The sequence below is a fragment of the Styela clava genome, chromosome 9 (genome assembly GCF_964204865.1).
Source record: "Styela clava chromosome 9, kaStyClav1.hap1.2, whole genome shotgun sequence".
Taxonomy (NCBI): Eukaryota; Metazoa; Chordata; class Ascidiacea; order Stolidobranchia; family Styelidae; genus Styela; species Styela clava.
This window is the reverse complement of record NC_135258.1, coordinates 10,410,367-10,434,603: the sequence shown is the minus strand read 5'-3', so window position 1 is coordinate 10,434,603 and position 24,237 is coordinate 10,410,367. Positions and strand designations below refer to the sequence as shown.

Sequence of the window (24,237 nt, the reverse complement as noted above, 5' to 3'; positions counted from 1 at the left end):
TTCGAACCGTGTTTGGTCTAACAGCGTATTCTTGCTGAACTCACACAGATTTTTATTTTCCACGTAAGATTGAAAGCTTCGGCAAAGCCTCGTTAAGATTGAAGATATGAAGCATTGCCAAAAATGACGGATTTCGGGAAAATTCATCCTTATCACGTTTTTAAAAATTCCACAAATGTACAAACTGAAACCCGTATTCTTTATTTTTACGATTTGGCAGAAATCATTTCGTTAGTTTCTTCACATAGTTGATAGAACAACTTTTCATATTGTTATCATTAATTATACGAAAAAAATTGCTCCATCTTTTTTTTTATCTGACAGTTTGCTATAACAGTTGGAAGAAAGTTAAATTTCACACAGGACGTAGCTCATTAAATCTGCGTAGTTGTAAATGAATTGATTTGGGTTTGTTGAAACCTTCTCAATCTCGATATACATGTTTGTGTAAGCAGAATTTTCATTGACTGGATACCCTCTGTACCATTTAAAACCACGTGGCAATGTCACAGTTTTGTTGCGAAAACGAAGAACCTGATTCTAAAGGAATGAAATTGAACAATATGAAGTGTTTAAATATTTGAACACATTGATTTATTTCAACAATTATGGAATTTGTCATCTTTTTCATCGCTATATTGCCATCTTATGTCACAAAGATAACGAGAAATGTGATTATAAAAAAATGTTAATAAATATTGGGTATTTGAGTATTATAAAATTTGGGAGCTCCAGAAGTATGTGTACCAAGATGGCGCACAACTTGAACATAGTATTGTACCATGTTGGGGTTCGGGTTGTGCGTCATTTTGGTACACATACTTCGGGAGCGCCAAAATTTGTATTTAACAATTTTTATGGATTCTCTCAACTTTCAACTTATTCGCATCATTTTTCGAAGATCTGGGTTAGTGTCATTGTTTACCCGCCTATGCTCACTATCTCAATCAGTATTAGACAAATGAAACAAACAGTCGATCAGGAATGATAACGGATCCACCAATCTCTCTGTACCCGAGTAAAGTCTTATGCAGAGTCTAATCTGGAGCGAAAATCTAAAGAATCCGACAAAAATTACCAACTGCTAGATATTATGACACTACTACATTGTTCTTTTTAAAGTAAGCGATATGTGCAGTTAGGAGCATTACTGACAATACTTTTATATTTAACTTACAATAGGGTCGTATGTCATGCCGAGATGAAATCTTTTCCATGAATACCCGCCCATCTTGTTGTCACGAATGAATGTCATTATCTTGTTCATATGATCTTGGTTGTATATATTCGCCAGTTCCCCTCTTAGTTGCGGACATTTGTAGATCGCTGATGCTTTAAGAACCTGTTCAGACACCAACGGTATGAATATTCTTCCGTCATAGCGCACGATATCTATAATTTAAATAATTAGCAATTGTTGAATCATATGAATTGTTATAAATGTGTCGTCGTGTATTTGCATATCTGATTACAGTTTGCAGTTTAATAAAAATATATCGGTTGTCGATGATGGCTTCTAGATTTTGGCCTTTGTTGGTTGACATCGATATTTGCAAATTTGGTCAAACCTTATGGATTGATTAGGTATTAACAATAAAATGGCGAGGGAACTACGAGCAATTTTGATAGATCCCATTTAGATGTGAAAATGATTTAGAATCATACCATGACCAGCAAATCACACATGGTGTAATAAATTGAGTGGGCAATGCTAAATCGAAAATATTCTTGTACTTCCGAGCAGTGTTATTTCTTTACGTGGCAGTGGAAGCTTTTTTAGATTGGAAAGTGTATAGATACGTTGTATAAAAAAAATATACAGCTTGTTTAATGGGGTCTAGTATAGTTTAGTAACACAAATACTTCCAGTGGGCGTAACATAACGACATTTTGCATATGTTATTCATAACCCCCACCATCCAAAAATTACGTGACTACGACGTAACCATCACGTCATATGGCTTGCCAAAGTATAATAACGATCGCCCGAAATGGCATCTGCGCCGCCGATATCGAAGGCCGGCGATCTCCCTCCTATGGTGATCGTTGTGACGAGAAAACGAGAGAAATAGCTTGCTCGATTTCGGGTGATCGTCTGCGCGTTTTGGACGACCATCCGCATACTTGGGTATTATTACGCCACTGTGACGTCCAAATGACGTAATTTTTCGGTGACGTAGTCAGGTGGGGGTCAGGATTGACATATTCAAAAATTGTTGAGCTAGGCCAACTAGAAGTGCATGTGGTACTAAACTATACCAGACCCGCTTAATGTTCCATATGCATATAAAATATCCATATATATATATATATAAAGTCTGACAAATCGAAACTAAACCTGAAGATTTATTAAACAAAACAGACCTTGTTCAGTAAATCCAGACGGAATCATTTGGACAGCTGGCTCAGATGTAGTTTGGACGGATGGCTCAGATGTAGTTTGCACAGATGGCTCAAATGTAGTTTGCGGAATCACAGCATCTTCGGGAGTTGTCAAAGACAATTTTGCACGACTAGTCGAAGCGGGCACTGTGGAAGACGTAACGCTGTTTGCAGAATAAAAGAACGCTTCGCCAGTTGTCGAAGGATACTTTGCATGGGTAGTTAGAGTGGTGACTGAAAAGGTCTTTATGCTGTCGAATTCTGTGTTAAAATGTATTTTAAAAACGAGGTTGTAAAACTGATATGCACTTCTGAATTTTCGTAAGGAGTCGACAATTTAAAATCTAAAATCCTCTGTTTTACACAATCATTAACGAACGACTTATTCAGCGTCTCTAAATATTATTTCATATTATGACTAAAAAAAATATATTTATAATAATAATCGACTGCTTTAAACAGGGTTGTCCAACAGGTGGCCCGGTTGCATCAGGTGCAACAGTTGGGTATAGAGCACGCGAGGATAAAAATGTTGCACACTCCCAGCCTAGAACAACCAAAAATGAAATAAGAAGAGTTTGTTTACCTTGTGACTTGGTAGTTTTTTCACATCTGTGGCAGAGGTGTATATTGCGTTGTTTTTTGTTGTCCTTGCTGTAGTGGTTTTCAGTTTTCCTTCTAGGAGGGTTATCATGCTGGCCAACTGGTTGATTTACTCTATGAATAAATGAAAATTGTTTAATCATCCAACTATTTACCAGTCCGTTGCTAGTTGATCAACCATTTTTTGGTCGAAATAATTTAGTTCCAAAATATTTTTTAGAAAAATATGATGAACTAAATATATTTTTTCTCAATTTTAGAATTTCATTTAAAAAGATTTTATTGTTAAAGTTTCCGATTCGACAAAACCATATTCAATTATATAGATATATAAAATAAAAATGTTAAGATTTGAAATATTTTGTTACGAAAAGGATAGGGTAACCAAAAGTGGGAGACTGCAATTCTGGGGGATATATTTCTTACGCAACAGTTGTAGTGCCTAGTTTGATAAAACTGGAAACTTAATATGAAGAAATATAAAATAATCAATTTCGATTGGGCTCACAGTTAAATTGTTAACTTGTTCTTTATGTTACGAACCTTCGAAAGCTTTTTTTCTGTTTCTCAATTCTTCATTCTTAAAAAAAGGATTATAAAATGAGAAATAAAAATGACTTATCTGTAACCTCGTGAATTTGTGAAAAAATTAAAATTTATGTGACAACATAAGGCCGTTTTGTGGCGCGCATAATGTTTAGAATATTTTTAAATTAAAAAAAAAGTGTAGTAAATGATCCATATATTATGAATGTCGCCAGTCATAATTTTTTTTTAAAACAAATAAATCTGTGATATGAAGCTGCCATGAATATCTTACCATTTCGCATGCCCGAAATACTTTCCACTCAGGTATATTGTTACAAAGCATTGGTGCCCAACATTTCTCTCCTGTTGAAGAAATATATATAGTTAGATAAAACAACGACACCTCAAGAACATTGTTTGCCTTACAAAGTAACAAGTTATTTAAATACAAATTGTAGTATTTTTTTTTGCTCAATCATCAATACACATTAAACCCCAGAGCAAATCAAGACAGATATAGTTGACGATTTTAATCGATTGATCTTGTATATCCACAAACTAGAGACTAACTTTCACAGCTTGTCCAAAGCTTTGTTCAGAACTTTTGTGTGAATTATTTTACCTGACAAAACTGTCAGTAGCCTATCTAAGGGCCTATAGTACACCTATTAAAGAGCCTGTTTGCGCCAGTGCAAACACAAACTCATTGGCTGCATATCGTAACTTATTCTGCAATGATTACTGGAAGAGATGACAAAGCTAACTTCCTAATATCATGATAAAAGTGAAAACAATTACAAAGAGATAAATAGGAATGGCATGATATCATTCAACGAAATTGCAAGTAGCTTAAAAGATCTTGTTAGATCATAGTCTAACTTTTGCTATTTATACCAGCTTAATTAATTAACAATATGCTATTTCGTTGAAAAAAAAAGATTTTATTTTTATTTAAAACCTTGATACCGATTCGTTAAATCATGTTAGTGGCAACGCCCACTATCAAAAATAAAAGACTTGCAGTACAATACACAATATTCTAGCAATCCAAAATAAAAATCATTCACGTTATAATTGAAATATTACTAACCTTTAATTAATGAAAAAGCTTCGATAATCAGGAGGAGTCTGGATAAAAAAAACTCGAAGAGGAATTTCCATTTTGAATTCTTTGAAGACTATGCCGACCATTCTTTGCTTGAAAGCAGATCCTTATACGGTTTGCAATAGAGTGATAAAAAACACTATTTGCAACGCATCATATTCTACGCGAGCTTACTCACAGCTCATAGCAAGAGAAGAGAATTATGTTTCTCTTTTTTTTTAGAAAAAAAAAATGAAAAAATGCTTTCCGTCACTAATAGGGTGAATTTAGTAGGCGCATCTCTCTTTCTATCCTCATAAAACAGCACGTTGATTGGTGCTTCAATTCCGCACGTACTATGTATCAGGGAAATTATAATATAGGTTTGGCACAATATGTAGAGTATTCTCGCTACCCTGAATAGTTTCGACAATTTGTAACAGCTAGCCCATTGTAATATATTATGAGAAATTGAAGCAATGTAGGCCTACAGGAAAATTAAAATCGAGATGGAAAAACTGTACGGTATATTTAATTTTCTAACTAAATCGCCCTTCCCTCGTTACGAAATGCGCAGGTGTAACAATAACACCGACGAAGTTTAGCACATAGCATGTATACGTTTTAATTTGGTAAGGGTGTTCAAGTCTTAAAAACATAAATTAACACGGATTAAAATAAGTAAACCTGGTTAACACATAAAAGAAATGACTTCATGACAAATTGCAACGAGACCTCATGAACACCCTGTAAGTCCATTAACACGATCCTCTGTAAACCTTAGCAAGATGGGACATAGCGACATAGACCGGTATTCTCGTATAAATTCACCCCAGAGAGGATTTCCACGAAGGAAAGGCAATAGAAGCGAATGCGGCTATTGCTTAGCCTTACAGTAATAAAGGCACCAGGCAAACGGCGGGAGATTTAACGCAGTCACAAGAGCAAAAAACAACCTGTTTTCCCCATGTGAGCGCCTTTTCAAACATAAACTGTCGCTTCGAATTTATGATTGATGGGGAAAAATCTAATTGTTGACATGGGACATACTAAATGGCTTGGCGGGTCGGGTTGTATGACTAGCACTAGAGTTTTATTTGTCGTTTTGAAAGTTTCTAATATATATATTCATGTATATTCAGTGGGTATACATATCCTTGGTTTAAGATTCCATCCTTGCCGCGGAACCCGGGTTGTAAAAATGTGAGAAGTTTATATAATATCAGATATATATATATTGATTTATGCTTGCATAGAGGCACTTTCAGTGCAGATATCCAGAACGTTTTATAAAAAGTGCATCGAGTGTTTGTATGGTTGAAATTTTACATTTTGATAGTACTTATGAAACAAACAGTCATGAGGGCTTCCTCTAAAATTTTAAATCCCTAGTTTCTACGCACACTTCCGTTATATTGTTCACGTATGAAAGCGTGCACGTCGTATTGCATCATTTTTCAAAACTGCGAATTTCCGAAAGACATTTATGATTACTAAACGACTTTACAAAAATTCAAAAAGATTGAACAAAGTTCATAGAGAACAATCACTAGGTCATATCAGGACCGAACATGGCCTCGGTTGTGCACTGATTTCGGACGCTTTGAAATGATTGTTAAAACACGATCATTGATCCAGTGTTTCCAAGACCGGTGGACCCCTCTTGACCTACGACTTTTTTTCCTAATGAGTTATGGATGGAATATGTTTCGTATTGTGTGTGAACGCTCAGCGAACAGTCCAAGTCATCGATTCTATTTTTTCATCAATTTGGGTGTCTATTGCAAAAAAAACTTGATATATATATATTTACATATCTTTAAAGTATTTTACAATTGATTCGATTCAAAAGATATTCGTTTTGATTTTGACATCATCAGCTATTCGGAAATGACAGGCCCTATTTGCAACATATTGGTGACGTGACACGAAAACTTTTGAGAATTTGGCTTTTTCTCGTTTACACAAGACAATATATATGCGAGTGTATGATTCTAGCTCATGTTCAATCAAACGTTAACTCATCAGAGTTTATTACTTCACGGAATAGGAATCGTACTGTCTTGACTCAACAGTTTAAATATAGAATTTGGTATCGAATAAGGCAGTTGTTCCCAACCTTTTACGATTTCTCACTTCGCCTATTTTGCATCCCTCAATTTCTCCCCAACTATATATATATATATTTGTTATTCAATCTTTAATAGATCAATAGCTGACTATATGTGCTACCTCCCACTTTGGTACTTTTTGAGTAGTGTATGTGTGTATTACAACAATACTAGACTATTTTAATAAAACTGCATCGAAAACAAATTATTACGTTTGTAGTTCCGCACTAAAAACGTAATAAAAAAAAATCGAGAATTTTGAACGTGGTCTAACATTGAAGATGGAGGGATATCTGGGTAAAGGGATTTTCACATCGCTGTTTCCTGATTTGATGAAATTCTGAAATCAGCAAGCAAAATTTTGATGTGATCGACGCATAATCGCCAACTATGAAGTATTGAAATTCATTAAGACGGCCTTATCGTATTGCCTATATGGATCTTTGATTTAAAATTCCATCCCCGCCACTAAACCCAGGATGTAAAATGTGAAAAGTCTATACCAAATCAGAGATATATTTATTTCTGCTGGGGTAGAGCCACGTTCGGTGCGAAACAAACATGGAGACTTCCTCTAAAATTCAAACTCCCAATTTGATTAGCACACTTCCGTTATATCATTCATATATATATATATGATTTCATACACGTCGAATTGTGTCATTTTTCAAAACTGCGAATTTCCGAAAGAATTTTATTATCACTAAACGACTTTACAGAATTTCAAAAAATTGATTAAGTTCATGCAAAACAATCACTAGGTCATATCAGGACCAAACATGGCCTTGTTTGTGCACTCATTTCGAACTGTGAAATGACTACCAAACATGATCTTCAATACAGTGTTTCCCAGGCCAGTGGGGCACGTCGTGACATACGACTCTTTTTTCCTAATGAGGTATTGATGAAATAAGTTTCGTATTGTGTGTGAACGCTCAGCGAAGCGTTGTGCGTTTATTTTCAGGACATGGAACCCCCGCTATTTATTCCGGGTATTTTTGCAATTCAAACGTAAAAAATGCATATTATTATTTTTCCGCAGTAAGGATGTCGACGCCCAATTAAATATTTCGAAAGTCCGAGGAAATGATATTCACTTAGGCTACCCACAAAAATTTTGGTGCGTCAATGGTGATAATAAAAGTCAAAATTTCCTACAGAAACCCAAAAAACATTGAATCTACTGCGTTCCTAACAGTTTGTTAAAGAAGGTCTGTATAGTCACAGGTCTTGTTGCCAAAGTTAGGTTTTTCTATGAGTTAAAAGAAATGATTGATTGTCTTAATCTTTTGAAACGCAAAGTCCGGAGTCTAAATTTTTCTCAAGATGTAGTCGCGAGTCGTTTGTGAACTTTTTCGAGTACACAGCCCTGATCAGAATACAAACACAGTTTTGCAAAAATAAATCTATCATTTATTATGAATAAATGGGCAAGCAACTTAAACAGTAGAAAGCGATCTTAAACAGGTAAACGAACAGATACAGTGAAGGAAGCATTACAAACTAAAATCCTAATATATTTCTTATATTCATTGAACAAGAAGGATTGGATCATTACCGCATACAACAAACATAAAACGGCGCTCCTGATTTATGTGCAATAAAATGGCGCAGCCTGACCCCTATGACCCTGGTACATATACTATGTTCAGGTTGTGCGCCATCTTGGTACACATACTTCCGGAGCTCCCAAAAAACTACTAGAAACTACAAGCAAAACGTTTACATGTAATCTCAATGTGCAAATCGATTTATTGATAGTAGTTAATAAATTGCTTATTTCCATTTAAATCCTATAAAGATGAAGTTTTCTTTGAACTTGAAAATGAGGAAGAGTCGCCAGTGAAAGCACGGAATCTATATTCTAATTGCTGATCGCGAGACATCTTTTCCTCTAAGAGTTCCCGTTGTAGTTCTCGGCCCTGGGTACAGGATAAATATATAATCTGAATTATGAATTGTTTATAATTTATAGTCTCGGAATTGGATAGGATTTACATATTTACCCCGAAGAGAGGAAAACCGATGAGTGGCTTAATCATATGACACCTCTCGTCTGGTTACCAGTCCATGTCGGTATGGGATTATAGGGCCAGATACATGAACTCTGATGAGTGGCTTAATCATATGACATCTCTCGTCTGGTTACCAGTCCATGTCGGTATGGGATTATAGGGCCAGATACATGAACTTGATGGTGGAGGAAGCCGTAATCGAACAGTGGTAACGTGAATTACCTTACGACAGCGAGGAGTCCAGCAATACCCTTGCATACAATTGGAACCTGCGGATCCCACACAGGGTAACCAGATATGTGATGGCGAGCGTATTCCTAATGCTTTTCACGCCGCAACAAACCGCCAAACAAACAGTTGTTTCTTGAAAAGTGGGGTAACCTTCCATTAAAACTAAACTCGTTGCATGGAATATTGGGTGCTAGCAATGCCGTCGTCATTACATCACTGATTACTCAACCTGGATTTCCGGAAAAATGGGATTATGAGTGAGGAAATTGCTGTACTCCTTGTAGTGGCTCATACAATTGTAAACCGGTAAATAACAGTTTTTAGAATGAGCCGTTTCAGATAGAGGAGGATATTGGAATATTTGAGTAGGATTCTTACATTTTACATAAATATGGTCAAGTTGGATGTGTGAAGACATTTTTATAGCTAAACATACATCAAATATAATTGAAACAATAAAATCATTAACAGCTACAAATGCACCCAAATCAAGCAAAAACCATATTAGTATCAAGATCATCAAAAAACCATCAGCCACATAAACTAACCGGTTTCAATATATTATCATTCTTTTGATTTCTGGTTCGAAGTTGTGATGTATGTTGTCGTATTCTTGCCTGAACTTCGCTGTCCATTCGTTCCCTTTGTGTAACAAATTATTATCAAAAGAGTTACATGATAAAATGTGACACTAACATGGAAAAATTAATCAATTCTTTTATCTGAAAAATTTGTTCTTGTTTACTGAAATTGTGTTTTTTTTCTCTAGATTTCCTCCCTATGAGTATGATTAAAAACTTAATTTTGTCAACATTTTGTTTTTTGAGCACTTATTTTGGACTTCCTGGAGTATGCACACCAAGATGGCGCACAACCTGAACTCAGGTTGTGTACCAGGTTAGGGTTCAGGTTGTGCGATATCTTGGTGCGCATACTTCAGGAGTACCCTTATTTCATATGCCACTTGTCACATTTAACCTAAATCTATTTGACAAACTAGTGAAACATTCATGTTTTACTTTCCTTCTCAATATAGGATAATGACCAATGTAAATGTTGTCTCCACTCCAACTAGCAGCCAGATTAAGAGTAGAGCTTTCAGATCAGATAAGTTTATTGTCATGTTCTGAGTAAAATTTAACATATATGTTTAAAATTCTGGAAATGCCCAATGATACTCATACCTGACAAAAACTATACAAATGTTTTCTTTTGCTTTTAAAAACACTAAGAAGAGATCTAATGAAATGAGAATGACAGTTTCGTGTGACAGAAGCTACCCAATAGTAAACACTCAGGCTAAGGTGGTAGGCATGAAGTGACAACTAAAACCTAAGATCTCCTGTCTGTGAACCCAACATCAACTGTACACTAAGCACTAGACAAACCACTGTACTTTTCTCAATAAATCAATGAAATCATAGTAAGCCAAAATACGAACTGATTTTGTTTGATGGATGGCTTCACATAAACATTTTTCTTGCTGGTGAAAACTTGCTGCCCTAACTGCACTTCTGATTTATTTGTTTCCTCATTTTTCTTTTCAGTGGAATTGTTGATTTCGAGTATATTATGCGTCATCTTTGTTATCATTTTTATTTCATTGTCAACTTCGTTTTCAGCTATCTCTTTCATTAGTTTTTGCTTGGAAACTTTGCTTGATCTTGCTCAAATCAAAATATAAGAATGTATGAAAATGTAATCTCAAATTACACATTAGATCAGATATAGATATAAAAACTTAATAATGGATAAATTATCATTTTCTGTTTTTTCAGGTGTTGCTCTGCTTTTCCTTCTTCCTTCTTCTAATACTATTTATAGTTAGGTCAAGATAAAACTTCACTCACAAAACCACTCTATTCACTCATTGACGAAACACATAATTCGGCTCGAATTATGCTTCATTACTACACCTTCCTACGGTCTGCGACTTCACAGACCTCACTCACTATGAAATTGTTAAAAGAAATAATATTTATGGAAATTTCTCTTCTTACTTTGGTTTTGCATTTTTTGGTTCAACTCTGTCAACTTTTTCTTCTACAGCATCAAAATGGATTCTTCGTTCTTCCTCAGTAACAGGTCTAGCTTCCATTGGAGGGGTGTCAATTCCATAAGGTGGAACAGCATGACTGATTTCTGAAGAACAAGAGTCACTCGTATATAAATTTAACTATAATGAACCATTTTAATCACACGATATATGATATCAATAATACCACCATTTAAAGTACACATTGGAAAGCTTTTTAGTGGTAATGTTCCAATATTATTTAAGAAATATATGTTTTTGTTATTTTATGATAAGCAATAACTTATCGCGAATCACATGAACATGTGTAGGATAGGATATCAAGTTAGGTCTTCATATTTATATCAGGGGAAACCATATGCTGACAAAACAATATGATTGCTTAATCATACAGGGAACCATGGCATCTCGTCTAGTAATCATTTCATGTCAGGTATGGAAATAATTAACTACCGGGTACCGGTAGGTATTTATTTTATGTTAGGTTGTTAGTGGAGGAAGCCGTAACCGGTGAAGTGGTAGAAATCGCTCTATATTCTACTAAATTTGTCAATGCATAATCAAAAAAATAAACAATAGGAAACTAAACATACCCGTTCTAGATCTTGGTAGCAATATAGTTTGCAATTTTTTGGCTTCTTGTCTCCATTCATCAAGTACCATGCTATTTCTGAATAATATTAATATACAAGTTAATACATTCCTGTCACTAAGAATGCACGGGTATGGAGGATCGATCCACTTTCTGGGCAATAAAAACTGAACATTATTAAAAAAGGTGAAGATTTGTATTTCTAAAAAAATTTTGGCAATTCTATAAATAATGAATGACTCACTTTTTTCTTTGTTGGGACAATGCTAGTTTATTTTGATATTCCATTTTATCCGTTTTTGGAGATGAGCTGGAACCATTGACAAGACTGATGTTGTTCACTCTAACACTGCCACCCCTGTGAATATAGAACAAAGATTCTATTAGACGTTGTCAACGGGTTAGGAAATTATATTTTACAGAACAGAAATTAGTATTTGAAACAAAAACAGATTAAAAGAGAATTGTTCAACCAGAGAAAGAATCAAATAAAATGTTGCATAAATATTGAATTTATCACAGAACATATTTAGGGCTGGATAAAATTTCATTCTTACAATGAGTTATCAAATCTCTTATCTCTCCACGGAGTTCGAGTGTGCTTGTTCCTTGAATTTGGTCGATGAAACATTGCTGGTACTAGTGTCGGACCTTGAAGCATCGCTTCATGCTGAATACACAAAGTATAATATGTTAGTACTTGACTTTGGCAAAGTGTTTCAAGTGGATCTTGATCCACTTGACATAAAAGAAGTGAATTAACTGATGTAGAGTAGTGTTGATTGATATCAAGGGAAATATTTTCTGTTTCGAATAAGAGTTAAATATCAAGTATGCATTTTTTGTAATTATGGTGAATAACAGGGATGTGCAACCTTTAATACAGAAGGGCCAGATACAAATAACCGAGTGAAACTGTGGGCCGCAACTTCATTTAACATAGGCTTTCTAATAGTTGCAGGCACAAAAATAGGTATAGGCTTTGCAACGCAAACCAAACCTAATCAAAAACTCGTCTTGCAAGCCACATATCATTCAAAATTGGCACTTTTCCATGGGCCACACATTTTTTCCTTGTGGACCGCATTTGGCCGGTAGGCCGCAGGTTACACAGCCCTGGTGTATACTATAAAATTTAAATTTGTCTATTGTGTATATATCAACACAATAACAGACACATAGTAAACATTATATCACTACAAAAGACTATTATGCCGGAGTGCTGATACTACAGAAACAATTCTTTAATTCGAACCATCACTAATTACCACAACAGTTGATCAAGTTACTTCTGATAAAGGATTTGTATTGATACAATGACCAACATCGTTACATAACAATAGAAAGAAGCAATTTGAGCAACTGTACCATTATTTGAAGCTGTTTTGATGTTGTGTAGGAAATTGTCTTCAAAACAAAATGCTATACGAATAACCTATAGCAATTTCTTGCACTTCAAAGCGTCATATCTAAATTCTTCACAAAAATACTGTACTGAGAACTGAGAGTCTGAGTGTCATTCTTAAATTTTTAGTTATACCCAATTACCTCTCTTCGTTTTTCTTCCATGTATGGCGAATTAATATTAATCTTTTCATTGCCATCTTCTGGATAGTAATCATTATCATTTTCATAATCCCATTCATTTTCTTCATCCATATCTGTATTGAACATAATGCTGAATTTTGGTACTAGAAATGTGCTACTAGAAATATGCTTTCGAACCAAGACTTGCAAAATTATAACTCTGGTTATGTTTGGTAAAAAAGGACGTTAGCTTTGTAAAATGCACTAAAAAGTTACCACCACAAGACAATATGATGATCTATATAGGAGATATTTTAGCAAAAGCTAATTTAGTCGGTAATTCTGATATAAAGAAAAATGCAATTATTAAATGATAACTAAAGAAATCAAATACTGGAAACCTTTGGTTCAGATTCAAAGTCATAAAAAAATCGTAAAATTATGATTCACTTTACCCTCCATATTTCCAACATTATTCAATTCCTCAAGCAGAAAGGACAATATAACTTGTACACCTTGTTCTACAATTTCAGGTGGAGGCAATATCAGAGGATTTCCACAAAGAGAAAGACCTAAAAATAAGATGATTAATAACTTGAATATTTGGAATACGAAAGTAGGATGTACGAAAAAGGGGTAAAATCTATTTCAAGTACTGTTTATAACATAGCGTAAAAGGCTATTGCTTTTTTTACTACTTTATTACTTTTAATATCCTTCGGCCGCAAGATTTCATCAAAGTTTTTTTTATAAAATTGAGCCATTCTATCAAAAATTTCATGAGGGGATGGGTCGCCTCCAGGCAAATTAATTAGAAGACAGAATTCAACAGTCTTAAATTATAGGGATATGAATTCTCTAATGAATTGTAGGATTCGTTCGGGGTTTCCAGTCCACTTTTGAGCATTATAAACAATTGAGACTCGCTACTCAAAATGAAACTTGGATTGACCTTATTAATACCCTTACCAAATTAGTGATGAATGACTATGCATACCCTACCCTAGTATAGAAGCAAATACATTAAAAATAATTACCTGTGATCGTTTGTACATTTCCAAGTTCAAGTGGTAGATGTGTAATTTGATTTCTTTCAAGCAGAACGTTTTTAAGGTTCCTAAAAATAAAAATTTATAGGGACATTAACTCAATTCTATAGATAAAAATTTATATGATACTGAACATTCCGAATGCCCTGCTCAATAGAATTTATAGGTAGGCAGCATGGTTTCCATTGAGATTTGGAGTCTGTAACCTGATCTTTTTCAAAGTTCCTCTCACCAATTTCTACAATTAAAGATTACAAATATCATCACAAGATTTGATATCACAATGATTTTGCAGAAAAGTAAAAAGATGCAAAATTTCCTCACCGATGGTTTCCAATACTTGATGGTAAATCTGCCAGTTTATTATCTCGTAAATCGAGCCATGTTAATCTAGGTAAACTTTCAAAGAAGTCATCTGGTAGTTCTTCTAGCAGATTACTTTCCAAATAAAGTTGCTGTAAAAGAACAAAACGGTTTATTATAAAAAATTGGAGAAACCAAAAGTCCAATGTCAGAATTCCTCAACGAGGAAGTAAGGTAACTGAATTATACATTTAATATTTTACTGTGTTCTTGCTACGACATCTTTGCTTATTCACACATACCTCCACAAATGCATAAGGATTAAGTCATATGAAAACAATATGTCACGTACATAATTTGATTTTTGAACAAAACATCATTTGTTTTTCAACCTGAATTTATAATTAAGAGCAGAAATACATAGTGCACACTAATCTGGCAGTGTGATTAATTTTCAATGTACAAAATCACACGCAGGATTTTTTACTTTATACGAAATCTGCATAAAACAGTATAAGGCAGTACTGCAGTAAGGAGACGTAAGAATCGACAATGGCATCTTATATGTTTACTAACCTCCGAAACTGTATGAGACACCTCATGATAAAACTTTGAGAAGAGACCTACGGTAAATTATTAGAACTTTCCGACTTGCACACCTACCTGTATGTTGGGAAGCATATACAATTCCTCCGGGACAAACATCATTGAGCGTGCTGCAAGGTCCAGAAATGAATTTGAAGCATTATGATTTCGAATAATTTTTAAAATTTCTTCTTCTTTTTTAAGTTGCGCTTTTTCTGCCTGTGATATTTCCTCTACTTCTTTCATCTTGCAAGTTTAACAATCTAATATCAGATATGATTAGAAAATCTTCAATTCAACAACAATTCAAATGAAAGCAAGTTTTTTTTTAATCAAAATTGAATAATAAATAGACTCGTCTACTTTTTGTTTGGTGAATTTTGATGTTTTAGTTTGTTTCGTGTATCCAATACAATAGTGGGTTACTTATGTGAATCAAGAAATATTTGTAGCTGACAGGTTACTCAATTTGTAATACCATTATAGGCTACGGTACGTACCGTAACGCTACAGTTTTTGTATGGCGGAAGCTAATTCTATTACAGCTGCGAATTCTACAAATTTTCGAATAACTAGATTGGTAAATGGTCATACAGCATTATTTTGAACAAAAATATTAAAACAGTAAAAAGACCTCAAGTAAATCATGAGCATTGCAACATTCTGCCCTCATTGAACAGACTGACTGACAGTAGTGCAGTAGTGACAGAGTGTTCCGCCCTCCTCAAATGACAAAACGTGCCTAAAAAGAAATATATCCCAGGTCTAGTCTATGTTTCCAAAGAACCTAATCAGTATTACAAACTACCGCAAAGACCCATAGGATACGGTACACAATCATCGATCAGAGATTGACGAAGACGGCAGAAAGATAAACATGTCTGCATTGTGCAACGGCTTCACGTTGCTACGGCATCTGATGTTTACATTGTAGGCTCACTCGAGCATGAACGTCTGAACGTAGAAAGTTTGCTGTGGTGCGACAGCATTCATTTTTAGTTTCAGTGTTTCAGAGTAATTGCTAAGCCCCATTCACATCAATGCAGCGATGCAATGTGTTTTAACTTGCGTTAGATCTGTAAGAATGTGTAAACTGAAATACAGTGACATTAACAAATCTCGAAAAACGCAGTGCGTCTGAGCAAAAATTGACAGCTAATTCGGTGCGCTGACGTAGTACGGCAACCAGTAACTTGAATACGGTAGCTAAAAATTAATGCAGTTGCTTGGAGGAAACTTGAATGATCCTTACTGGTTTAAAATTACCCATGGATTTTTCGACGAATGATATCAAACAAATTAAATTATCAGAAAAGTATTAAAGTATTTGCTGACTCATTTTCTGTCTTTATATTTTCTTTTCATAATTTAATATTTTCACAATCCATTATGAAACCTTGATTACAGTGTACACAAAATGATCAGGAGCCTTGGACGTATTGCATACTGACCAACACAATTCAATGTTCAAATTATTCACTGCATTGTATTACTATAAGAATCTGAGATAATGTCTTTTGTTTTCATGTAACATTGTGTTGGGGAAATAAATCTCTCTCTTCATGGCCAATGCAATTTATAAAAATAAAATAAAAAGGAAATATTACCAATACTAATTTTGACTGGATTTTTGTCATTTTTCAAGTGTTTTTCACTATGTTAGATCACCCGAGGCGATCAATATTAATGCAGCTACTTCTGGAATTAGTTAAGCAATCCATGGTATTAGCATTTTGTTTGCAAACAAGTTCGTTTCATAAAAGGAATGGCGTGCGGCTGTTTTCGGTGGATAGTACTCTTTGTTTTATCTGTTAGGTGTTCAACCTCGCTGACAATGTGCAAATCAAAGTAAGTAGTTTCATTTTTGCCTGGAAGTTTTGAAATTTCAATCTGACTATAAGCAAGATTTCAGGCATTGCATTTCCAAATGTCTAAAATGAGATGAAGCCCATTTTCATGAGTTTAGATCATCGACTGCAATAAAATATTATATCTGTACATATCTTGAACTACGCTGTCTCTTCGGGCAGGAATTATATAAACATAACACATGAGTATGCGCGTAGATGAAATATGAAAATTTATTTTTGGAGATAAGGTCATTAATAATCGTTTATTCAAATAAGCCTATTCATCTGACAGCCGGGCAATCATGTTGTTATGTACTCCTCATCTTGTAGTAGCCGATTCCACACAATCGATTCTTCTTTTACCAAAAAATGCATGAGATATTCATGTCAAATTCAGTTGACATTGATCAAGTGTGTAATTTGTCTCGCATGTTATTTTGCTTTCAACACTTATATATGTGTGATTGCCCATTGCGTATATGTAACTAATTTGTTTGTTTGTTTTTCTTTCCATGGAAATTTAATGTTGTTTTTGGACACACCTAAAATTTGTTAAAACATATCTGAAGCATTTTTATTCATGTTTATTAATATTGGGTGGTAACTAACTCCGATGCCCGCATGGTCGGATCGTTGCCACCCAGTCTGTATCGAGAACTATTTTGCTTTCTATTAATTGTGTTTTTGTTATGAATAGGTTTTCTGTTGGACAAAACAAACGAACTTTCTCTCTCTCTCGCATAACGTTCAAATTAAATACACATAAGAACTTCTAGTGTTGTTGTCTTTGGGCTTTTATTTTATAAATTCTTCTTGGTCGAGTGCTATTTTAGCAACAACCTGCAAAATACCATCGGACTCCACAAGATATAAATATCAATAGCTCAAATATAAAATAGCTCCATGATTTCTGTTTTATTTCCTAGAATTTGTGCTGACGGGAAAACAATATTTTTGAGTGGAGTGAATCAAGCTTGGGAAAATTATGGAAAAGATTTCGGAAATAAAAATTTCAAGAAGGCGAAATCTCGATTGACATCTGTGCTTTCAGATATACATAAAGCTGGAGGAAATTCCATTCGTATGTAAAAGTTATATTGATATATATATATGTCAATTTTCATCACTTCGACGCGATTTTGCTAATTTGTTGCTGGAAGCTAAATTTTATTCATAGGGACAACAATGAATTGCAATCTAAATCCTGATATAATGATAGTTTTTTATTCGACATATGCCAGCGATTTTTATCTTTCTTGCATTTCCGTTAGTCTTTATTTCATTGCATACATATGGTGTTACCACTATTTTAGGTATCTTTCTTCACACGGATGCTTCGAGCACTCCTCAATTCACAACAACTGGATTTGTAACTGCCGCGGATTCCAATAACAATCACATAGATAGTGAGATGAAAGAATATTTGGATGAAGCAAAGAAGCATAAAATATATGTGTTTTTTGTTTTGTGGAATTTTGCTGTTTTTAACTCAGTTCATTGTGAGTTTTTTTTTTATGTGTTATTCATCTTCTGATCTTCAATTTCACAAGTTTTAGTCAATTTCACGGGGTTATCATGAGAAATGACCGTCCGTACGCGCCCATAATAACGCTGATTACATAGGGTCGTATCTCAAGGAGAATACGTTTGCGCGAGAGTATTGCTGATCTCATTGTTGTCGACGGGTAGGTAGTTACGTAAACACTGGTTTGTTCCAACTTCCTTCGTTATCTGTGCGGATAAATTTGGGGAAAATAAGTGCTCAATTATTCAAATACCTGGCCTGGTTGGCTGTGGTTCCTCATATTCATATATAGTATATATATATAACGTCTTATAGGCTTTCTCTCCTCCAGATATATATATATACTATTGAACATCCTACTATACGCAGCTGTAGCTAACAGGTGGCGTTTGAATATAAATCAAAATAATATCAGTGAAAATATATGTATATATATTATATATAGAGAGATGGATTTGATATCGAAGCATAACAATATTGAATAGGTATTCTGTTATATTTACAGCCAAAAAGATTTCCGGTCTCGTGACCGACGAAAAGAAACTCAGATCGTATATTGATAAAGCTCTTATTCCAATTGTGAAGGGATTGAAAGGACATGAAGCACTTGGAGGATATGATATTGCTAATGAGCCAGAAGGGGCTATTTTAGTGAGAATGATTTTGTTTTGCACTTTAGCAATAATAATTTTCAATAAATGTTTACGAACTTGGTTGGAGAAAACATTGTTGAAAAGTCACAACAATAAAGGCATTTCATCTTTACAAAATTTTTGTTTGAAAAGAAAGATATATAAAGTTTTCATAATGTTCTATATAACATTCTTTCAGGCAAATCAATATCATAGAAATCCGTGTTTCAACACGAAACGTCTCAAGAATACAGGGGTTGGATGGTGGCAGAAAACGCAAAGACGTGCACCATTGTTTTCGATGCAACAAATGTTACGGTTTTTGAATTGGCAAGCTCATGCGATAAAAACGTAAGTTTGCACAATGCTGTGTTTATAATGTTTTCATTTTGTTTTACTTGGAATAATTTTTTTTAGGCATGATCGGACTGCATTGGTGACAGTTGGTGCTTGGAGTCAGAAAACAGTACATGAGCTAACACCTGATAGCTACAATTATTATTCGGATAAATGTTTAATAGCGTCTGGTGGTTTGTTGAAATATCGGGGAAAACTGGATTTCTACCAAATGCATACTTATACGTCGAAACGCTCTTATGACGATAAATCGCCCATGGAGGTAAGATATGCTGAAAATTTTCATTTTATGCATTTTCCCGATAAACTGCTATATATATATAAAGTAACTGCATCATCGGAGGAAAATAATTACCTTGGAATTCAGCGATTCAAACTTAACATTTGAAAAATGAAAGTTTGAATTTACGTTGATGCATTTAACTTCTTGCGTTTGTGAATAGCTAAAAGCTTAATTGGTAAAGTGTAAATCTATTTACTTGTCGTTGTTTTAATGACTTCACAAAAATTATCATCGATTTCTTGATCAAAACTCTAGGCTAATTACTGTGAAATTATCTGTTTGGATAACTAAACGATCAAATTCCAGATTTGTGCCGCCACACATAATTTGGATAAACCTATTGTGATCGGAGAATTCAGTGAATCCGGGGCTGACGGCAGAAAAATTGAGAAACTTTTTAAACATGCTTATTATGGAGAATATGCTGGTTGCTGGAGTTGGCATGCTAAGGTAACATATAATGGATCCATTAAATAAGCATCGTCGTAAATTATCGCTTTTTACATTTGCTAAACCTTCGATTTAAATTCAATATATATACAAATATTTTATTCTGAAAGGGAATATTCATTTTATGATAAAATACTTGTTATTATAACATGTGTCCATATGAAAGCATAAATTCAAAAATTTATCAATTCAACTTTATTTGCGCGCCTGTATCGTTGCTAAAACTAATATATAAACTCATTTTTTAAATTTGAGTTGGGTTCCGATATTTTCAAATCCGCTTGCACGTTTCCTTCCTTCTGACAACAATACTCATTCATATGTGTGTACAACCTAACCAAATTTGAGCCATTCACTTATGTTTTATTTGAAAGGGAACTGGAAAGCACAGCGACAGTTTCACTGTCCAAAAAAGAGGTCTGATGTCAATCTCTGGTTTATCCTCAAACAAGTACACAACGGGGCTGACATGTAATTTGGGCTGGATTTCAAAGTGGATTGCGAAAATTGGGTGATAAATCCCCTAGAGTTCAATTATATGCTTTATTATCAATAAAGACAATGATAGAATTACTTGGTGATTATATTAATATTCGTGCAGCATTTATCCTCTAAGATTGACTACAAAATTTTATTTGTTGGATCTCCGCTATAGGGGAGACTCTTATTATCGGTCGTTCTGTTGGATCTCCGCTATAGGAAACTCTTATTATCGGTCGTTCTGTTGGATCTCCGCTTCTAGGAGACCCTTATTATCAGTCGTTCTGTCTGTCTGGATGTAGTGTCTTAACGGCTGGACCAATCTGGATGAAATTTTCCATGTCGGTTATTCTGTTACCCTAGTATTATGCGCTTCGTAGAAAGTCCGAATATGGGTTTCGTTTCCATGGTAACAACGAAAAACGCGCCGATCGTTATGAAATTTCAAATTTTTTTTTTCACAATTTATCGCTGTTTTCTCGCTAACCAAGTCGAAAATTTAAATTCCAAGAACGCTACCTTCCGCATAGCAAAATAATCTTTCAAATAAGTTATCTTTGGTCTCGATACTCCCTAAACTGGAGGAGCCTTAGGGATTTTAGTGAAGATTATTTTTTAATTTTCAACCACAATATACCAGACACGCGAGTAAGACTACGAAACGCGCAGCGTTCAAAATAAACTCAGCGGAACGCGCAGCTTTCAAAATGAACTGGCATTTTTAGTAATGTCTCCTATTATTATCACAGAGATATATTTTCAGTTCAGTGATTATTATCCGTTAGTAAACTGAAATGACGCGGGCCTCAAGCAATGTCCTGCCACAGATGCATAAATCCAATGTAAAATATTTCCACTCCAAGTATAGATACGTATGCAATCTAAAAATTGATTATTATTTTGTCATTGGAACACTTTTCTAATCACATTTCCAATGATGTGTTTGCATCAATTAAATCATTATAAAAATTGAACATCATTTAGATCAGTGGTTCCCAAACTTTTTCAAAAAAATTGTCTGACGGACCCCTTGCAATTTTGTTTTTGTTTCGCGGCCCTGTGCACTAATTGACTAAAATAGAACATTATCAAAGAAAGACAGAAAGATATCACATAAAACAAGATCACAACAAAAATAAATGCTCCACACGGTGTAGCGCAAAACATATCTTCACCTGCGTTTATCACGATAAAATTACATACGATTATCTCAATTTTAATTTTAGAAGACATTTTGAAATTGATAATACAGAGTTGAGAACGTAAAAATATATGCCTAGCGTTACCGTGTGTCAAAGACTAAATTTGACATCTAAAAACTAAAACGTAGTGCCTTTCTGACTGCGCTATATTTAACGCTATCCACCTTTCAAAACAAAAGCGTAAATCAGCATTTAGAAACGGAGTGGCATACTTTATCAACTACCTACTGTAATTCTCTCCTATAACAACAAGCATGCAAAAAGGCAGCGCCATCTACACCTCCAAGTGCAGTTTTAAGTATTTAGCGGGATTTCCAAGCATATGTAGCAAGATGTCGTACGACCTGAACCCTAACCGGTACACAATACCATGTTCAGGTTGTGCGCCATCTTGGTGCACATATATTACATCTGGAGCTCCGGGTAAACCACGGCGACTGACTTTTTAGCTGCCCCAAACCGGTACCACGGCAGCAAATTAAAAAATCATGTCGGGTAAAATTTTGATGCCGTAATCAAGGCATGTCGGATGTATTGGCAGGGCTGCCCCTGTTGGTGACAAACAATGAGTAGGTTGGTACTTTTTTTGGTATATTAAACAAAAATACGGCGCATGACTTTGTTAATATGCCGATAATACTGATTACTAAATTATAGCGCCATTAAACCATGGCATGAGACGCCGCGGTTTGTTCGTGGCAGGAGCTGCCATAACTTTGTGACGTCACAATCGGGAAAGCCTAATCGAAACAAAAAGTGAAGAATCAGTGTCCTCAGCAGAGATTGTATGTAAAGCATCATAATGCGATAAATGTGTCTTTCCAAATTTAAGCAGTTAATTTTTGCATTATCAAACTTTGAGCCATCCAACAGATTTCTTTCGCGGACCCTCGAAAAGTACTTCACGGACCCCAAAAGGTCCGCGGACCCTAGTTTGGGAACCACTGATTTAGATTGTAAATCAGCCTGGGCAGATGTGGCATCTTACATCTTGCTACGTTGGATTGAAGTGAGATACAAGTAAAGCATTCATATTTAGCAAGGTTGTATTTCAAGAATGTTAAACTTTTTAAGAAATACGCAGGTAAACAGAAAATATTTAACATAAAATTGTCGACCTGAATTTCATGTGGCGGAGTTGCCTGATCCACTCAACTCAAACTCAACATCAGTAATGCGACACTTTCAAACGTAACGAGAAGTAAAAACGAGAATATCGGTCAGAGACCGAAGATTTATCGATCGAAAGTTAGGGGATCGTCACTAATTAATTGATAACTCGCTAATTAGTGTACACGACATAATTCATCCAAAATCAATAGGCTCGTCCAACCCGTGGCCCGCGGGCCATAAGTGGCCCGCGGAATCATTTCGGGTGGCCCGCGCTGAATTTTCAGAATTGAATAAAAAAATTGGGTAAAACTATTTTTTGAGTGATGTAGTATACAAAGACATGATACAAACAATTTATTTATTTCCCTGAAATGCGCTCTATCGATATATAAAGGTCCCATAGTCGTTTACACAGTTGTTCTTTTACTCCTCTATATGATGTTATCGCAAAATAAACGAAGGCATTCTCAGAAAGTTTGTTAAGGAATGTATAATATGTATAGTTCGGGTTGCCAATGATTTACGACCTGGAAATAAAAGAAGTGCTTGCAAAAATAGCCTGTCAAGACAGACCATAACTCGTCGTGTTGAAGAGCTTGGGAACTCTTTTGCGGAAACTTTAATTGCAAAAGCGGGAAAATTTCCATCGTATTCTTTGGCGCCTGACGAAAGCACTGACATCAAGTTTACTGCTCAGTCGGCGACTTGGCGATCTTCTTGCGGGGAGTTAATGATGATATGAAATTACCGTAGAGCTCGCAGCCAGTGTCCCTGTTAAGGGTACGACTAGTGGCATTGGTTTGTTAAGAACTGTGATAAAAGTGATCAAGCGTCTTGGCTTGTCTTTGGCGAAACTTTCTGGAATAACCACTGATGGCGCCCCATCAATGGTTGGAAAACAACAACTTTTATTGTTCTAATTATTGTGAAAGTTTGATGTGCGGGTATTGTTTGTTTTTTCATTAACCTGTAGTCAGTGTAGCAAAACTAGAACATAACTACCATGTTAAGTGGTCATTGTAGCAAAACTAGAACAACTACCATGTTAAGTGGCCCGCGCAATTATTAGTGAACCACATGTGGCCCTTCGGCCAAAAAGGTCCCTGGCCTAGAATAAGTATACTCGATCAAAACTCGGCAAATTGAACATTTTCGTTTCCTCGAGTTTGGCAGGGTAAGCTTAGTTATTGGAGGTATACCAAATAACGTTTATTTCATTGGGTTAGTTACCTATATAAAGTTCGTGAGTTACCCAGCCTGTCAGTACAAAATCAATTACTTCAATATGCTACCTGTTTGC

At 35.0% G+C, this 24,237-nt stretch overlaps 3 protein-coding genes across 5 annotated transcripts in view; 1 reads left to right on the top strand and 2 right to left on the bottom strand.

The window, feature by feature from the left end:
- Positions 1-348: 348 nt before the first annotated feature.
- LOC144427271 (uncharacterized) lies at positions 349-3,869 on the bottom strand. The gene is made up of 6 exons (XM_078116166.1): positions 3,850-3,869; positions 3,529-3,558; positions 2,969-3,099; positions 2,365-2,643; positions 1,178-1,392; positions 349-540 (listed from the first exon to the last, which is right to left on the bottom strand). Exons 1-6 carry the CDS (start codon positions 3,867-3,869, stop codon positions 349-351), a joined length of 867 nt encoding a protein of 288 aa, XP_077972292.1.
- Positions 3,870-8,098: 4,229 nt separating this feature from the next.
- On the bottom strand, positions 8,099-15,353 carry LOC120339240 (uncharacterized). 2 transcript variants are annotated; one of them, XM_039407330.2, is made up of 12 exons: positions 15,124-15,353; positions 14,482-14,612; positions 14,146-14,225; positions 13,564-13,680; positions 13,130-13,242; positions 12,139-12,251; positions 11,826-11,939; positions 11,583-11,659; positions 10,955-11,096; positions 10,396-10,617; positions 9,503-9,596; positions 8,099-8,630 (listed from the first exon to the last, which is right to left on the bottom strand). In XM_039407330.2, the coding sequence occupies exons 1-12, from the start codon at positions 15,289-15,291 to the stop codon at positions 8,502-8,504; spliced, it is 1,500 nt and encodes a 499-aa protein (XP_039263264.2). In that variant the 5' UTR covers positions 15,292-15,353; the 3' UTR covers positions 8,099-8,501. The 2 variants fall into 2 exon arrangements, with proteins under 2 accessions (XP_039263264.2, XP_039263265.2); XM_039407331.2 differs by lacking the exon at positions 10,396-10,617.
- Positions 15,354-16,759: 1,406 nt separating this feature from the next.
- The window catches only part of LOC120339712 (mannan endo-1,4-beta-mannosidase-like), a 35,647-nt gene continuing 28,169 nt past the window's right edge, over positions 16,760-24,237 (top strand). The window contains exons 1-8 of one of the 2 annotated variants that reach the window (XM_039407900.2): positions 16,760-16,893; positions 17,822-17,976; positions 18,209-18,394; positions 18,926-19,071; positions 19,252-19,403; positions 19,470-19,671; positions 19,999-20,142; positions 20,517-20,680. In XM_039407900.2, the coding sequence (XP_039263834.2) occupies positions 16,811-16,893; positions 17,822-17,976; positions 18,209-18,394; positions 18,926-19,071; positions 19,252-19,403; positions 19,470-19,671; positions 19,999-20,142; positions 20,517-20,657 (1,209 nt within the window). In that variant the 5' untranslated portion in view covers positions 16,760-16,810 and the 3' untranslated portion in view covers positions 20,658-20,680. Of the gene's footprint in view, positions 16,894-17,821; positions 17,977-18,208; positions 18,395-18,925; positions 19,072-19,251; positions 19,404-19,469; positions 19,672-19,998; positions 20,143-20,516; positions 20,681-24,237 lie in introns of those variants that run through there. The other variant, XM_078116328.1, reaches the window with a different exon arrangement.

Coding starts and splice junctions, on each gene's coding strand:
- LOC144427271 (XM_078116166.1), bottom strand. CDS start 3,869: ATGTTGGGCACCAATGCTTT. Junction 3,100..3,528: donor CAGAAAAAAAGCTTTCGAAG/GTTCGTAACATA, acceptor ATTTATTCATAG/AGTAAATCAACCAGTTGGCC. Junction 541..1,177: donor GCATGACATACGACCCTATT/GTAAGTTAAATA, acceptor TCATTCCTTTAG/AATCAGGTTCTTCGTTTTCG.
- LOC120339240 (XM_039407330.2), bottom strand. CDS start 15,291: ATGAAAGAAGTAGAGGAAATATCACAGGCAGAAAAAGCGCAACTTAAA. Junction 12,252..13,129: donor TGGAAGAAAAACGAAGAGAG/GTAATTGGGTAT, acceptor TTGTGTATTCAG/CATGAAGCGATGCTTCAAGG. Junction 11,660..11,825: donor TTGTCCCAACAAAGAAAAAA/GTGAGTCATTCA, acceptor AATATTATTCAG/AAATAGCATGGTACTTGATG.